This window comes from Poromitra crassiceps (genome assembly GCF_964638095.1).
Source record: "Poromitra crassiceps genome assembly, chromosome: 18".
Lineage (NCBI taxonomy): Eukaryota > Metazoa > Chordata > Actinopteri > Beryciformes > Melamphaidae > Poromitra > Poromitra crassiceps.
Window position 1 is genome coordinate 31,225,001 of NC_139636.1, and position 17,962 is coordinate 31,242,962.

Below are 17,962 nucleotides of genomic sequence, written 5' to 3' on the forward strand. Positions count from 1 at the left end.
TTGGGTTTTTTTTTTTGGACGTTTGGTGGTTAGGTGGCGCTGTTGGCGCCGCTCACTAAATGTCTGGAAACCGAGACTACACCGGGCCAACAGTCAGCCGTCCATCAGTCTATATGTCGGGCTCTCTAGTCGGCCATGTCGGTGGCTTTCACAGTCTGCTGATTGCTACCACTGCATCACTGTGCCACTGCATCACTGTGCCAATGTGCCACCGCGTCACTGTGCCAATGCATTTCTGGAGAAAATGCGTGTGATTGCTGAGTGTACAAACTGTTGCTCATGATGTAACACATAGCCAGCAGCAGGTTGCATGGGCGTGTCCCTGTTTGTGTTTCTTAACATGACTGACGTACATGTACATGTACATGATCAACATGCACCTTATCATGTGAGGACTGTGACAACACACTAGTATGTTGTTTTTACATGAAGGAAGTGGAGAAGCACATAAACAATGTCCAAAACAATGCAATGCACATGAGAGTCAGCAATGAGGTCCAGCCTTAAAAAACTGTTGACATGCCTGCTAATACAAGCTATTAAAACATGTCAAAGTAAACCGTGCCAACTTTTGATACTTTAGTATTGGTGTGGTGCAGCCACTCTCTAACCACAGCAAGCCTTTACAGAGGTGTTGTGATGCAGCCACTCTCTAACCACAGCAAGCCTTTACAGAGGTGTTGTGGTGCAGCCACTCTAACCACAGCAAGCCTTTACAGAGGTGGTGTGGTGCAGCCACTCTCTAACCACAGAAAGCCTTTACAGAGGTGGTGTGGTGCAGCCACTCTCTAACCACAGCAAGCCTTTACAGAGGTGTTGTGGTGCCACCACTCTCTAACCACAGCAAGCCTTTACAGAGGTGTTGTGGTGCAGCCACTCTCTAACCACAGCAAGCCTTTACAGAGGTGTTGTGGTGCCACCACTCTCTAACCACAGCAAGCCTTTACAGAGGTGTTGTGGTGCAGCCACTCTCTAACCACAGCAAGCCTTTACAGAGGTGTTGTGGTGCCACCACTCTCTAACCACAGCAAGCCTTTACAGAGGTGTTGTGGTGCCACCACTCTCTAACCACAGCAAGCCTTTACAGAGGTGTTGTGGTGCCACCACTCTCTAACCACAGCAAGCCTTTACAGAGGTGTTGTGGTGCAGCCACTCTCTAACCACAGCAAGCCTTTACAGAGGTGTTGTGGTGCAGCCACTCTCTAACCACAGCAAGCCTTTACAGAGGTGTTGTGGTGCAGCCACTCTCTAACCACAGCAAGTCTTTACAGAGGTGTTGTGGTGCAGCCACTCTCTAACCACATCAAGCCTTTATAGAGGTGTTCTGGTGCAGCCACTCTCTAACCACAGCAAGCCTTTACAGAGGTGTTGTGGTGCAGCCACTCTCTAACCACAGCAAGCCTTTACAGCGGCGTTGTGGTGCAGCCACTCTCTAACCACAGCAAGCCTTTACAGATGTGTTGTGGTGCAGCCACTCTCTAACCACAGCCAGCCTTTACAGAGGTGTTGTGGTGCAGCCACTCTCTAACCACAGCAAGCCTTTACAGAGGTGTTGTGGTGCAGCCACTCTCTAACCACAGCAAGCCTTTACCGAGGTGTTGTGGTGCAGCCACTCTAACCACAGCAAGCCTTTACAGAGGGGGTGGGGTGCAGCCACTCTCTAACCACAGCAAGCCTTTACAGAGGTGTTGTGGTGCAGCCACTCTCTAACCACAGCCAGCCTTTACAGAGGTGTTGTGGTGCAGCCACTCTCTAACCACAGCAAGCCTTTACAGATGTGTTGTGGTGCAGCCACTCTCTAACCACAGCAAGCCTTTACAGAGGTGTTGTGGTTAGAGCTGTGCATCTTCACTGATCTCACGATTCGATACGATTCGATTATACAAGTCTTCGATTCGATTCGATTATACGATGCATCGCGATGCATCTTAAATCGATGCATCACTTTTTCCGCAATACATGATTTATTTTTTATCACTTTCTTTTTTCTCACTGTGTGGCTACTTTTAAAATAAAAGTGCATTTGGAATTGCATTGTATTATGATCCATAATTAAAATAAACAACTGCATGTACTTACATTCTATTTTATTTGATTATAATTTTTTTTTTTTTTTTTAAATAATCGATTTTTGGTATTTGTTAATCGATTCAGAATCGTCCTATTAAGCATCGCGATGCATCTCTGAATCGATTATTTTCGGCAGCTCTAGTTGTGGTGCAGCCACTCTCTAACCACAGCAAGCTTTTACAGAGGTGTTGTGGTGCAGCCACTCTCTAACCACAGCAAGCCTTTACAGAGGTGTTGTGGTGCAGCCACTCTCTAACCACAGCAAGCCTTTACAGAGGTGTTGTGGTGCAGCCACTCTCTAACCACAGCAAGCCTTTACAGAGGTGTTGTGGTGCAGCCACTCTCTAACCACAGCAAGCTTTTACAGAGGTGTTGTGGTGCAGCCACTCTCTAACCACATCAAGCCTTTACAGAGGTGTTGTGGTGCAGCCACTCTCTAACCACAGCAAGCCTTTACAGAGGTGTTGTGGTGCAGCCACTCTCTAACCACAGCAAGCCTTTACAGAGGTGTTGTGGTGCAGCCACTCTCTAACCACAGCAAGCCTTTACAGAGGTGTTGTGGTGCAGCCACTCTCTAACCACAGCAAGCTTTTACAGAGGTGTTGTGGTGCAGCCACTCTCTAACCACATCAAGCCTTTACAGAGGTGTTGTGGTGCAGCCACTCTCTAACCACAGCAAGCCTTTACAGAGAGGCGAGCATCAGCATATCATATATATATATATATATATATCACACACAAACCAAAGATGCACAGCACTAAAAGGACTTTGTGCAGGTGGCTGATTGGCTGTCTCTGTTAGTAGCAGTCTAGCTAGTAGCTACAACAGAGCTGCTTGCACCAATGTAAGTTGACATGGCTCTGTTTTTTTATTGCATGGGAAAAGGGTGATTTCCGGCACGTCTCTGACTCTCTGTCCTTGCTAAGATCTTTACCCCCAGTTGAGCAATAAACTTCAAAATAAAAGTGCTTTGACACGTTGTAAAGTCGTCCCTACACTTCGAGGTCAGTTGATGCCTCCACGCATGAAAAGTAGAAAAAAAGCCACCGGAATCAAAATCGGGATGCTGAAAATGTTCAAACAATTTCTTATACATTATAGTGTTTAATCTTTGTTGGGAAAAGGAGCCAGCCAAGTGGTATTGTCATCGCAGTTTTGATCTTGGAAAAGAAAGACTGCTGTGTTGTGGCTCTTGAGTTGGACTCAACTAGAGGCAGTCTTGGATTGTCCTGGACTTGGATTGTCCTGGCCCAAGCATTCACTGGAGCTTGTGGCGTGTGTAGGCAAAAGGACAACATGAACATGTGCTTTCTCCAGATTGGAGTGTTGCATGGCATTAGAACTCGGGTAGTCATGTTCAACCAATGGAACTTGTCAAAGTGTGCTGTGAATGGCAGTGAAGTGAAGTGTGTAGTGTGATGTGTCCCAAACACACATTGTCAAAAAAAAGACAATGAGTCTGTGATTTTGCGAATACAGCATGAATGCCTCAACAGTAAAGAAGTTATGCCCATAATGCCTTCAACTGTCTCTCTCCCAGGCGGACTGTGAGTGGGAGTGGGAGTGTTAGTGGAAGTGGCAGCAGTTATACTGGTTCCAGCTCCAGATCCAGATCCTCATCCAACTCCCTCTCACGGTCTGGATCGAGAAAACCTAGGTATGCGCGCGCACGCACACACGCACACACACACACACACACACACACACACTTGGGCGTTAATGGTGTTTGTTTTGAACCACTCGGTAAAGGACTGGTTTGGCCCGCACGATGAATGACATTGTTTGCAGCCTACGTGGAACTTGAGTAAACTTTCACCCTTTTCGCCCGCGTCACATTTGTTTCTGATGTTATCTCAGACAGCACTGCACGCTCTAGTCAACATCATCATGACACAACAATCACACATTTCTATAATCTACCTTGTTCTAATAATAAACCGCTAAGGAAACTGGACAGGAAGCTAGAATTCTTATCATCTCATGTTGTTTTACAAAAAACAAAAAGAGTTTCCTTATCTCTTATTCTATGTATTTTCCTAGCCATGACTAAGGTCTTCAATAAGGTCAAATAAAGCGTTATAGGGCGACGGTGAATTTACTTTGAGGTATTATTGCTTGGTTATCGTTTGGCTTTAGGGCCGGGTGATAATTCAGTATTATCGTTTATTGTCTTTCAGTAGAATAATATTGTGACGATATGAAGATATTTTAACTCATTGAGTGCCAGCTACTTTTGGAGAACGGACGCTCCCAGTGCCAGAGTTTCAGAGCGTTTTCAGTGATTTCTCGAGGCCCACAGAATATTGTGTGATATTACTATGTAAACACCGAACACGCACAAAGAACGAGGAGACTCTCTTCTATCATCTGCAAAAAAAAGTTTATTGATACCATTTTCCGTTCTTTAGTTATGAGCCGGAGAAGATAGGCTGTTTTGAGCAAAAAGACAGGTTTCAAATTATAAGCTGAGATATTCAGCCTTTTGTGAAATGAAGCATTTCAAGCACATTCACTGACTCTAGCTAATATTTTCTGATGTAGTGACGTGGTGTAGTTCTGTGGCGCCTGCGTGCCCCACCCCCCTCTCCCCCCCTCAGCTGCAAACTCCTCCCCACACGCACCCAGTCTATTTTCGGAGCCTCCGTTTTTGCGCCGGGCGGCTCCCAGCGCGACAAGGAAATGCCAAACGGGACTGCAGGGAAAGGTTTGGCCCTTCGGCGTCGGGTGCTGCCTTTCTGGCGGGTAATCGTGTGGAGAAACTATATGCAGACAGACAGACAGAGGCAGAGGAGCTCAGGTGTGGGCGCGGATTGACTGATGTTCGCAGCCTACTTCAGCTGCAGACAGAGCAATCTATATGGCTCTGGCTGCAGCATGCATCGGTTTCTCTTTGATCACGGCTTTTTCCTGCAGTTCTCCGGACCTTTCTGTAATCTGGAGAGCACTGTCGCCACCTAATGAGTCCGTAAAATAGGTTATACACCTTCAATAGCTCCCATATTTGTACAGGAGATGCCTGATGCTTTGATCCACGTCCCACCGTCAAAAAACGCAATTGACGAACATACTCGTCCTTGGCACTCTACGTTACTAAACGAAATGACGAACATACTCGTCCATGGCACTCAATGAGTTAATAACGTGACACGCTTTTCTGCTATTTCAATTGATGATGACAAGCCAATTAAAAAAAAGAAAAAAAAAAGAGGTATGGTAATGTTGTTTGTAATGTCTGTTTCATTTGACATCACACCTAATTAGCATTCAGTTGAATGAGATGAACATTAATTTGATTATTTAATGTGATTTTGCATACATGAACCATATCGTGATATAGATTGATCGAGAAAAATCCTTATAATTATCATGATATTGATTTCAACCATATCACTGGTTTCATGAATCTCACTCCAGGCATGCAGTTTCTCATGGGGCAACAGTTCATTTTCACATTTATTGCAATTGTGAATTTGGTCTCACATGTCACTAACAGACAACAGGAAGGTCTCACATGTCACTAACAGACAACAGGAAGGTCTCACATGTCTAACAGACAACAGGAAGGTCTCACATGTCACTCTAACAGACAACAGGAAGGTCTCACATGTCTAACAGACAACAGGAAGGTCTCACATGTCTAACAGACAACAGGAAGGTCTCACATGTCTAACAGACAACAGGAAGGTCTCACATGTCACTCTAACAGACAACAGGAAGGTCTCACATGTCACTCTAACAGACAACAGGAAGGTCTCACATGTCAGTCTAACAGACAACAGGAAGGTCTCACATGTCTAACAGACAACAGGAAGGTCTCACATGTCTAACAGACAACAGGAAGGTCTCACATGTCTAACAGACAACAGGAAGGTCTCACATGTCTAACAGACAACAGGAAGGTCTCACATGTCACTAACAGACAACAGGAAGGTCTCACATGTCTAACAGACAACAGGAAGGTCTCACATGTCACTCTAACAGACAACAGGAAGGTCTCACATGTCTAACAGACAACAGGAAGGTCTCACATGTCACTCTAACAGACAACAGGAAGGTCTCACATGTCACTCTAACAGACAACAGGAAGGTCTCACATGTCTAACAGACAACAGGAAGGTCTCACATGTCACTCTAACAGACAACAGGAAGGTCTCACATGTCACTAACAGACAACAGGAAGGTCTCACATGTCTAACAGACAACAGGAAGGTCTCACATGTCTAACAGACAACAGGAAGGTCTCATATGTCTAACAGACAACAGGAAGGTCTCACATGTCACTATAACAGACAACAGGAAGGTCTCACATGTCTAACAGACAACAGGAAGGTCTCACATGTCACACTAACAGACAACAGGAAGGTCTCACATGTCTAACAGACAACAGGAAGGTCTCACATGTCTAACAGACAACAGGAAGGTCTCACATGTCTAACAGACAACAGGAAGGTCTCACATGTCTAACAGACAACAGGAAGGTCTCACATGTCTAACAGACAACAGGAAGGTCTCACATGTCACTCTAACAGACAACAGGAAGGTCTCACATGTCACTCTAACAGACAACAGGAAGGTCTCACATGTCTAACAGACAACAGGAAGGTCTCACATGTCTAACAGACAACAGGAAGGTCTCACATGTCTAACAGACAACAGGAAGGTCTCACATGTCACTCTAACAGACAACAGGAAGGTCTCACATGTCTAACAGACAACAGGAAGGTCTCACATGTCTAACAGACAACAGGAAGGTCTCACATGTCTAACAGACAACAGGAAGGTCTCACATGTCTAACAGACAACAGGAAGGTCTCACATGTCTAACAGACAACAGGAAGGTCTCACATGTCACTCTAACAGACAACAGGAAGGTCTCACATGTCACTCTAACAGACAACAGGAAGGTCTCACATGTCACTCTAACAGACAACAGGAAGGTCTCACATGTCTAACAGACAACAGGAAGGTCTCACATGTCTAACAGACAACAGGAAGGTCTCACATGTCTAACAGACAACAGGAAGGTCTCACATGTCTAACAGACAACAGGAAGGTCTCACATGTCTAACAGACAACAGGAAGGTCTCACATGTCTAACAGACAACAGGAAGGTCTCACATGTCTAACAGACAACAGGAAGGTCTCACATGTCACTAACAGACAACAGGAAGGTCTCACAGACAACAGGAAGGTCTCACATGTCTAACAGACAACAGGAAGGTCTCACATGTCTAACAGACAACAGGAAGGTCTCACATGTCACTATAACAGACAACAGGAAGGTCTCACATGTCTAACAGACAACAGGAAGGTCTCACATGTCACACTAACAGACAACAGGAAGGTCTCACATGTCTAACAGACAACAGGAAGGTCTCACATGTCTAACAGACAACAGGAAGGTCTCACATGTCTAACAGACAACAGGAAGGTCTCACATGTCACTAACAGACAACAGGAAGGTCTCACATGTCTAACAGACAACAGGAAGGTCTCACATGTCACTCTAACAGACAACAGGAAGGTCTCACATGTCTAACAGACAACAGGAAGGTCTCACATGTCTAACAGACAACAGGAAGGTCTCACATGTCTAACAGACAACAGGAAGGTCTCACATGTCTAACAGACAACAGGAAGGTCTCACATGTCACTAACAGACAACAGGAAGGTCTCACATGTCACTCAAACAGGCAACAGGAAGGTCTCACATGTCACTAACAGACAACAGGAAGGTCTCACATGTCTAACAGACAACAGGAAGGTCTCACATGTCTAACAGACAACAGGAAGGTCTCACATGTCTAACAGACAACAGGAAGGTCTCACATGTCTAACAGACAACAGGAAGGTCTCACATGTCTAACAGACAACAGGAAGGTCTCACATGTCACTAACAGACAACAGGAAGGTCTCACATGTCTAACAGACAACAGGAAGGTCTCACATGTCACTAACAGACAACAGGAAGGTCTCACATGTCTAACAGACAACAGGAAGGTCTCACATGTCTAACAGACAACAGGAAGGTCTCACATGTCTAACAGACAACAGGAAGGTCTCACATGTCACTCTAACAGACAACAGGAAGGTCTCACATGTCACTCTAACAGACAACAGGAAGGTCTCACATGTCTAACAGACAACAGGAAGGTCTCACATGTCTAACAGACAACAGGAAGGTCTCACATGTCACTCTAACAGACAACAGGAAGGTCTCACATGTCTAACAGACAACAGGAAGGTCTCACATGTCTAACAGACAACAGGAAGGTCTCACATGTCACTCTAACAGACAACAGGAAGGTCTCACATGTCACTCTAACAGACAACAGGAAGGTCTCACATGTCTAACAGACAACAGGAAGGTCTCACATGTCTAACAGACAACAGGAAGGTCTCACATGTCTAACAGACAACAGGAAGGTCTCACATGTCACTCTAACAGACAACAGGAAGGTCTCACATGTCACTAACAGACAACAGGAAGGTCTCACATGTCTAACAGACAACAGGAAGGTCTCACATGTCTAACAGACAACAGGAAGGTCTCACATGTCTAACAGACAACAGGAAGGTCTCACATGTCACTAACAGACAACAGGAAGGTCTCACATGTCACTCTAACAGACAACAGGAAGGTCTCACATGTCACTAACAGACAACAGGAAGGTCTCACATGTCACTCAAACAGGCAACAGGAAGGTCTTTAAAACCTTCAATTTAGCTTGGTGAAACTTGCAGATACCCTGGTTCTATTGTAAGACTATTCTTACGCTGGTATGATCTTGACCTATGCCTGTACTCCTCAGCATTTGCTTATGTAATAATACTATAATATTTGGCTAATCTAGGAATTTAAGTGCATTTATTTGTCTGTTGCACTCATTAAGTGGCTCAGCAGAAAAGTGTCAGCTAAATAACTCCTTCTCCTCTTTTGCTTCCATGTGCTGTTCTTCCTGTTTGTGGACTCACCAGGAAATCCAGGTATGATTACATTACATTACATTACATTACATTATGTCATTTGGCAGATGCTTTTATCCAAAGCGACTTACAATAACACATTTTTGTCAGCAATAGAGAAATCTACTATGGAGCACAGTCTATGACAACTACAACTTCTGAAGGAACAGTGGTACAAGTTTAGGTTAGTGGTACAAGTTTGGGTTAGTTTTTTTTTTTTTTTTTTGAAAGAGAGAGAACGAAGTTAGATCAAGAAGGGCCCAGATGGAGCCTGAAAATTTGTGTTTTTAGTCTTTTCCGAAAGATCGGCAGTGATTCAGCTGTCCTGACCGAAGGTGGAAGCTCGATCCACCATTGAGGTGCCAGGGACGAGAAGAGTCGAGATCGGGATGAGCGACTTTTGAGCCCCCGTAGCGAAGGAGGGGCGAGGCGACCTGCACTGGTGGAGGAGCGAAGGGAGCGCTGAGAGGTTTGGAACCTGACCATAGATTGCCGGTACAGGGGAGCTGACTGGTGTACTGCCCTGTAGGCCAGTACCAGTGTCTTGAATTTGATGCGGGCCGAGATGGGAAGCCAGTGGAGGTCCTGGAAGAGGGGAGTGACGTGAGAGAATTTGGGTTGGTTGAATACCAGACGGGCTGCAGCGTTCTGAATGAGCTGAAGCGGTCGGATGTCGGTGGCAGGTAGGCCGGCCAGGAGCACGTTGCAGTAGTCCAGGCGGGAGATGACAAGAGACTGGACCAGGAGTTGGGTCGCTTCTCTTGTGAGAAAGGGACGGATTTTGCGGATGTTGTAGAGAGAGAACCTACAGGAGCGTGCTGTCGCAGCTATGTTGGCTGAGCTAGACAGCTGGTTGTCAAGGATCACCCCAAGGTTCTTAGCTGTTTGGGAGGGAAGCACAGTGGTATTGTCAATGGAGATGGAGAGATCTGCGAGAGGGCAGTCTTTCCCTGGGAGGAAGAGTAGCTCTGTCTTACCAAGGTTGAGCTTGAGGTGGTGGGCAAACATCCAGTCGCCAATGTCTTTGAGGCATGCAGAGATGCGAGCCTCGATTTGAGTGTCGGAGGGGGGGAAGGAAAGGAAAAGCTGGGTGTCATCAGCGTAGCAGTGATAAGAAAAGCCATGAGAAGAGATCACATAGGCAAGAGATCTGATATAGAGAAGGAAAAGTAAGGGGCCCAGGACTGAGCCCTGGGGGACACCGGTGGTAAGAGGACAGGATCTGGAGAGGGACCCTCTCCATGAGACCTGGTATGAGCGGTTCGAGAGGTAGGAAGCAAACCAGGAGAGTGCAGAACCTGAAATGCCGAGGTCAGACAGAGTGGAAAGAAGGATTTGGTGGTTGACTGTATCGAAGGCAGCAGACAGGTCAAGGAGGACAAGGACAGAGGAGAGGGATGAGGCCTTAGCAGTGTGAAGGGCCTCTGTGACAGCAAGAAGAGCTGTCTCAGTGATAGATGCCATAGATGCCATTTCTCAACCATTGGCCATACGCGCGTGTGTGTGTGTTTGCGTGCGTGTGTGTTTGCGTGCGTGTGTGTGTGTAAGCAAACATTTCTCTTTCTCTCCCTCCCTCTCTCAATTCAAGGAGATTTATTAGCATGAGATAATGTATGTATCGCTTGCTCTCCCTCTGCCTCCCCCTCTATCTCTCTCCCCCTCTCATCATGTTATATCAATATGAATGTTTCAAATGCAAAAGGAAACAGGGAAACTCTCTCTCTCTCTCTCTCATCCACCCTTATCTCTCTCGCCCCCAGGTCTCTTAGTGTGAGCAGTGTGTCGTCGGTGTCGTCTGCGTCGTCCAGCAGCAGCTCGGTGCGCAGTGCCGACTCGGAGGACATGTACGCCGACCTGGCCAGCCCCGTGTCCTCCGCCAGCTCCCGCTCCCCCAGCCTCAGCCACCCCCGCAAGGAGAGAGGCCCCCCGCGCGACCGGCCGCCACACCCCCGCGACAAGACACACCCCCGGGGTTAGTTTGGCTCCAGAGTGGATATGTGGGTGGAGGCGTTGGAGAGAGATATGTGTTGTATGTGCAGGGCTGTAGTGTGTGTGTGTGTGTGTGTGTGTGTAGGGCTGTAGTGTGTGTGGGTGGTGGGGTGGTTGACTTTTTGTTTTAAACAAGCTAACATTTACACACCTTTTCATGACATTTCATGAACCTAAAAATATCTTTGCCTCGTTCTGGCAAAGATACTGCACAATGCCAAGATGCAGTATGATGATGATATTTGCTCATGTGATCACGGTCATTGCGTGTGTGTGTGGGTGTGTGTGTGGTGAGTATGTCAACAAGGAAACCTGGAAACCCGACAGGATGCGATGCGTGATAGCCTACGGCAGTAATACCAGTGTTTCCCATACATAAAAGGATTTGGACCGCCACAAAAAGATGTGGACCAAAACTTTTTTTATTTTTTATTTTTTTATTTTTTTTTATTTTTATTTTTTTTACAGTGCACCTGAACGCAACATGCAAGATATCCGCTGAATAAGTGTCCAATAAATGTTCATGTCATTCTGGCCAATACTTCTGTTATATCATTTCAGTCTGGAATATGGAATATCTTTCAATAATCTATGATTTAGCTGCTAAATTGTCAAATACCGCCATCTGCTCACTACCCAGGCACTTATGTATGTACTTAACCTAACTAACTTAACCTAACTAACTATCCGGTATGCACAACACTGTCAGCCTAAACTCCGGCTGACACCCCAAAAACCTACAATCCGCTACAGAAAAATGTATATTGTTTGTTTATTAACTGGCCCCTCGCCTTCTATCATTTCACGAAAGTGGCAAAGCAAGTTGAGTATCCCTGACCTATAGGGAGAAATTTAGTTTGTCATTGTAAACCCACAGCACAGTAATGATGACATGTTCTTCGTAGATCTAGCCTTTTCATTTTGCTCTTAAGCTTTCTCAAAGTTCCCCAAATTCATGCATTTTACTTTAAAATGTTTAAAAAAATCAGACTAAACTCCGACTGACACCCCAAAAAACTATAATCCGCTACAGAAAAATTTATATTGTTTATATTGAGGCCCCTGGCCTCCTATCATTTCACAAAAGTGGCCCCCGGGCAAAGCAAGTTGAGTATCCCTGGCCTACAGGAAGTAACTAAAGCATTTTACTAGAGGGCTGCTTGTAGTTCAATTGTCATTCATCCCCAAGAGCTAAGGAAAACCACAAGGAGTTTCTTTGAGTAAATTAACATTAGAAGATCAGCATTCTAGCTTCCTTCCAAACAGATTCACCACGTAAGACCACATCACTTTGTTGGCGGAGGTAGCACTCTACCGAGAGCCCACTAGCTCATGCTAGTTATAGGTGTCATAGCCCACTAGCTCATGCTAGTTATAGGTGTCATAGCCCACTAGCTCATGCTAGTTATGTTATAGGTGTCATAGCCCACTAGCTCATGCTAGTTATAGGTGTCATAGCCCACTAGCTCATGCTAGTTATATGTGTCATAGCCCACTAGCTCATGCTAGTTATAGGTGTCATAGCCCACTAGCTCATGCTAGTTATAGGTGTCATAGCCCACTAGCTCGCTAGTTATGTTATAGGTGTCATAGCCCACTAGCTCATGCTAGTTATAGGTGTCATAGCCCACTAGCTCATGCTAGTTATAGGTGTCATAGCCCACTAGCTCATGCTAGTTATAGGTGTCATAGCCCACTAGTAGAGAGAAGCGTCTGCACATCCACTATGCAAGGTTGTTGAACCGAAACGTTATCAATAAACTCCAAGTCTTAAGTATGCTCCAGAGTGCAGACTTTTTCCTTTTCAACGTCATAGCCCACTAGCTCATGCTAGTTATAGGTGTCATAGCCCACTAGCTCATGCTAGTTATAGGTGTCATAGCCCACTAGCTCGTGCTAGTTATAGGTGTCATAGCCCACTAGCTCATGCTAGAACTTTGAAGATGAGATGAAGCATTCGATTAAAAATAAGAGTTTATAAATGGTGGCTAATAAAGAGAGCCCAAAGTCAATACAGCTGTGTCCTTTTATTAATGCAACTAACAGACTTGGCTTTAATAGTTTTGTGCATCCACAAATATTATATGTGTCACTAGGCTCTTTTAACGATAGTTACACACGCCACATACACACACATGGGAGAAAAATAAGTCAATTTCTAGTTCGCCACTGAATGACCAAATTGATATAACTTTCAACCATTTTGAGCAATGCTGTTTCCATACAGGCCACCAGCGTTGGCTAGTTGTTGATATTTATAAAGAATTTGCAGCTCTCATATAAATTATTTTCGAGGCGGTGGGCAAACTGTAATGGCGTCGATTTCCGGGAAAAAATTCCTGACCTGAGCACAGCCAAAGAGTATAGTGAGACAAGAGGAGACGTCCATTTCTTGGTTTTTCCCATAGGTTTTTTCAAATCAAGCAGCATGCCGTTCTGCCAAAAATCTGGGGGGTTTAGTCCTGCTTTAAATATGGTTATTGTCATTGAACATAAAAATATAATAAATATATATAGAAAAATGTAAAATTCTGAATGAATCTTTGTGGTTCATTAGTACCCATGCTCCCCTCTCATCACAGAGAGGCCACCAAAGAAAGATGAACCCTTCAGGGAGGAGCGCAGGAAGATGGACCCGTCTGGCATCCCCCCGAGAGGAGGCAACCCCATGCCCAGGTCAGCAGGGCCTGGTAGAGGAGGCATGCCCAGATCAGCAGGGCCTGGTAGAGGAGGCGACCCCATGCCCAGATCAGCAGGGCCTGGTAGAGGAGGCGACCCCATGCCCAGATCAGCAGGGCCTGGTAGAGGAGGCGACCCCATGCCCAGGTCAGCAGGGCCTGGTAGAGGAGGCGACCCCATGCCCAGATCAGCAGGGCCTGGTAGCAGAGGAGGCCACAACATGCACCCCCCGCCCGGCGCCATGGGCCCTCCAGGAGGCTACGGGGGATCAGGTTCTCACAAAGACATCAAACTCACCCTCCTCAACAAGGTAACTATTCCTGCACCACACTCAACAAGTTACCATTAGATACGATGAAACTGTAAGGTATTTAACACATTGACTGCCAGCCGTTTTTTTCTTGCTGTAGGTAGCTTCTGCCAAGCCGTTTTTTGAGGATTGTGGCTCATTTTACAAGCGCCGAGGATTATTTTCTGCTTGGAGTTTGTGAACATACAATATCTCAAAAGTACTAATAGAATGTGTACTTTCTCTGTCTAAAAGAGTTAGTTTGTAGAGTTAGTAGTTATGTAAGCATTAGCAGTTGAATACAGCATGGTTTTAGCATTAGAAAAAATATTCAGAGATAAACGGCTTTTTGTGAAATTCGATAGAGCTGTCACTTTAACCATTCATTTTTGGCTCTCTCTCTCTCTCTCTCTCCCTCCCCCTCTCGCTCTCTCTCTCTCTCTCTCTCTCTCCCTTCCCCTCGCTCTCCCTCCCTCTCTCTCTCTCTCTCTCTCTCTCTCCCTCCCTCTCGCTCTCCCTCCCTCTCTCTCTCTCTCCCTCCCTCTCGGGAGGGAGACGCACTAGGTTTAATCCTAGTGAGAGGGGGAGAGGGAGAGAGAGAGAGAGAGAGAGAGAGGGAGGGAGGGAGAGAGAGAGAGCGAGAGAGAGAGAGAGAGAGAGAGGGAGAGAGCGAGAGGCAGAGTTGCTTCAACTCCTCCCTCTTCTTGGCTGGAGCGGCCGTCACAGTCTCAGTGCTTTTGCTGCTCCTGTGCCTGTCTGCAGGCTGCTGTTTGAGGAAGTCGGCATGGACTCGCTCGCTTCTTGGGAGTTTTGGTTGAGAGAAGCTTTTGCGATTCTGGTCATATTTATGCTGCGTGTTTCAAAGTGTGTTCCACCTGTAATGTATTATGTAAATTTGCAATCCCGCATCGCCAGCAATCAGCGCGAAAACGAGAGCGTTTTCCCCCAACCATTTTCATGAGAATGTAATACTGTAAAATCGCCTGGCCATTTCCTTGAATGGCTTGCTCCCTTTTTCTTTGATTTCGCTCGTCTGGGGGAGCACTGTCAACACTTAGTGGGTCGGTAAAATAGATTATACACATTCAATACCTCCAATAATTGTATAGGAGACGTAAAAGGGATTGATCAACGCCCCACCGTCAAAAAAAAAAAAACGATTTTTTTGACGTATCCATACGTCGCTGGCAGTCAAGCGCTGGATTTTTTTTGACGTATGCATACGTCGCTGGCAGTTAACGTGTTAAAAAGAACAAAAACACATAAATACAGCTCGGCTGCTGTGTGGCCTCGTCTGCTCTATTGGCATGCACAGCGCACATTTGCTCAACTTCGCATCACTGATGACATCACAATTGCTCTCATGACATCACTGATGACATCACAATTGCTCGAGTGACCATCACTGATCACATCATGGAGTGCTCAACTGACATCAATCAGCACACAATTGCTTAACTTCGGCCTCGCCCGCAGCTCGGCTGCTGCGTGGCCTCGCCTGCTCTATTGGCATGTGCAGGGCACAATTGCTCAACTTCGCATCACTGATAACGTCACTCACTGATGACATCACAATTGCTCTCATGACATCACTGATGATGTCACAATGCCTGTGACACCATCAGTGATGTCACAATGCCTATGACATCATCCAGTGGGACAAAAATTGAAACAGACAAATAGAGCCCACTTGCCCACTATGCAAATGCCCCCCCCCCCTCCTTCCACAATAATCCAATGCCCTCTGAAAAAACAATAACAAGACAGTGATATTTGCTCAGGTGTGTCACAGAGTAAGCTGACGATGACTTCAATAACCTCATTGATCTTTTCCATTGTATCCTGTCATTCATCCACGTATAGTGCATCTATTTATATGGTGCACCTGGTTGAAGCGGCAACATGAAAGCAGAGCTCGAAAATAATTATGTTATTGTTACGTCAGAGATTATATGAGGGTATGAGGAAATAGCAAACAATTGGCTCTCAATCTCTTAACGGATACGTATCTTAAGGCGGTCAGAAATGCTATTATTAGTAGCTATGCCACTAGCTCTCCTTCACTAGCAAAGCATACACTGACTTGAAAGAAAGAAAGGAAGAAGCATTTGGTTTCACATATACAGGTGAAAAGACTGGCGGCCTACCGGACGTATGATCAGAATGCAGCGGCGATGGTCTGGCGCGGTTCCCCTCATCGTCCTTGGCAAAGCCCTGGCGGGTGTGCCACTGCTGGACACGGCGAGCCCGCTCCGTGTGGGTGTTTGTTCAGACACCAGCGATGGTGGTGGACGAGAAGTTCCTCTCTCGGGCTTTCTTCGGCGTGGTGCGCAACACACCTTGAAGTCCCCGGGTCTTCCTCATCGATAGCAGTCGGCCTCCTAATAGCTGGCTAAAACGTGCGTCTAGCAAACGTTCACTCAAAGCTATCGGAGCACTATCTGCCTGGTAATGTGTTACTGGCATGGAAAGAATACTCCCCTCGCTCTTTGGCGTGGGGGCACGTCTAGCGTCTGGCTCGCAGTTCAAATCTCCCGCTTACTTCCTGCCAGACGCCATCTTTTATCGTCTCTGGACGCACAGCGCATGCGCCCTCCTCTAGGGAATGACATCATCTCCTGAACACATCTCAAGAGGATAAAACAGATAAGCAACATCCTCAATACATTCTGATCATATCACCACCCCTCTTTATATGTGAAACCAAATGACATCATCACCCAGAAGAAACAAAAGAAAGTGGAATTGTGTAACATTATACAACATGCCCTGAAGAAGGACCTGTGAGGCTGAAACCGGGCGGCGGTGATCATTTTAACTTTATTATGGCCTAGAAAATAAAGGCTTTTTAAACTTTACACCTTGTCTCAGTGTGAGATCAGTGCCTGAAGCAAGCTGATGCTTTCCCTTTGGATATAATTTTGTACTTCAAGAGCACCTCGCATTCCTGGAGCCGACCACTGAGCACTCTGTAATTGTCTTTTATTTGTAAAGAATGATGTTATGGTCAGAGATAAAAATCGTCAGAGATACACAATCTTCCACAGAGAGAGAGAGGCCAGTTACAGGCACACCGAGGGTGGGAACTAGGTCAAGCCTGTGGCCTCGGTCGTGTGTAGGCACCGATGCGTGCTGTGTAAGATTAAAGGATTCACAGATATTTAAGAATTCTAACAACGAAGTCCCACCTGGCACGTCACGTACGCGTCCCGGCCCCCGACGCGGTCGTCGGAGCCGCTCGCGGGCATTTTAATCAACGCGTGTGATCCCACCAGGCGCGCAGCGGTGCGTCCCAGAAGCGGCTCGGCGCCCCGCTCCGCTAAAGCTACGCGGCAGTTCTATTGTTCACGGATGACGCCTGGAAGCTGCGTCAAGCTGCACAGAGCAGATCGTTCAGGCCGGAAGTCAGACACAGCAACTGCACGAGAATCCGGTCAATTTTCATAATAAAACACCGTGTGCAGACCCAATACCGACTCCTTCTCCTTCTCCTTCTCCCCCCTCCCCCTGTAGTCTTTCAAGTAGACAAAGAACTGCAAGACTTCTCCTCCTCCTAACAGGCACTGTATGACAAATAAAGAAATAATTTCAGCCCCTACTTACCCATGGTAGAAGCACAACAATCAAGGGAAAATGACCAAATGAAAAGCAAGTCAACGACAGACTGTGTTGTTTGTGTGTTGTGCTCTTAACATCCACCCCAGAGCCGACACTAATCCACCCCCATTGTCGACACAGTATCGCGCGATCTCGTATCAGCTGCCAGTCGCCGCTCTGAAGCGCTCCGCTTCTGAAACGCGTGCTGTGGGGCATGCCGACGTGCAGAGGATGGAGCAAAGCCGCGGCGCAGCCGGAACGCTGCCCAGACGGGCCTGGTGCCACCAAGGTTTAAGGCAAATAAGTTAGAGGGATCATCGACATGGATGTTAAAGTCCCCAACCATAATAATCCTGTCATATTTGAGAAGC

The 17,962-nt window shown here is 46.3% G+C and overlaps 1 protein-coding gene across 1 annotated transcript in view; it reads left to right on the top strand.

Moving 5' to 3' along the window:
* zc3h18 (zinc finger CCCH-type containing 18) overlaps positions 1–17,962 on the top strand; it is a 79,283-nt gene that overhangs the window by 50,353 nt on the left and 10,968 nt on the right. Inside the window, exons 15-17 of the mRNA XM_083654909.1 lie at positions 3,612–3,728; positions 10,798–11,009; positions 13,609–14,015. Of these exons, the coding sequence (XP_083511035.1) occupies positions 3,612–3,728; positions 10,798–11,009; positions 13,609–14,015 (736 nt within the window). The remainder of the gene's footprint in view (positions 1–3,611; positions 3,729–10,797; positions 11,010–13,608; positions 14,016–17,962) is intronic.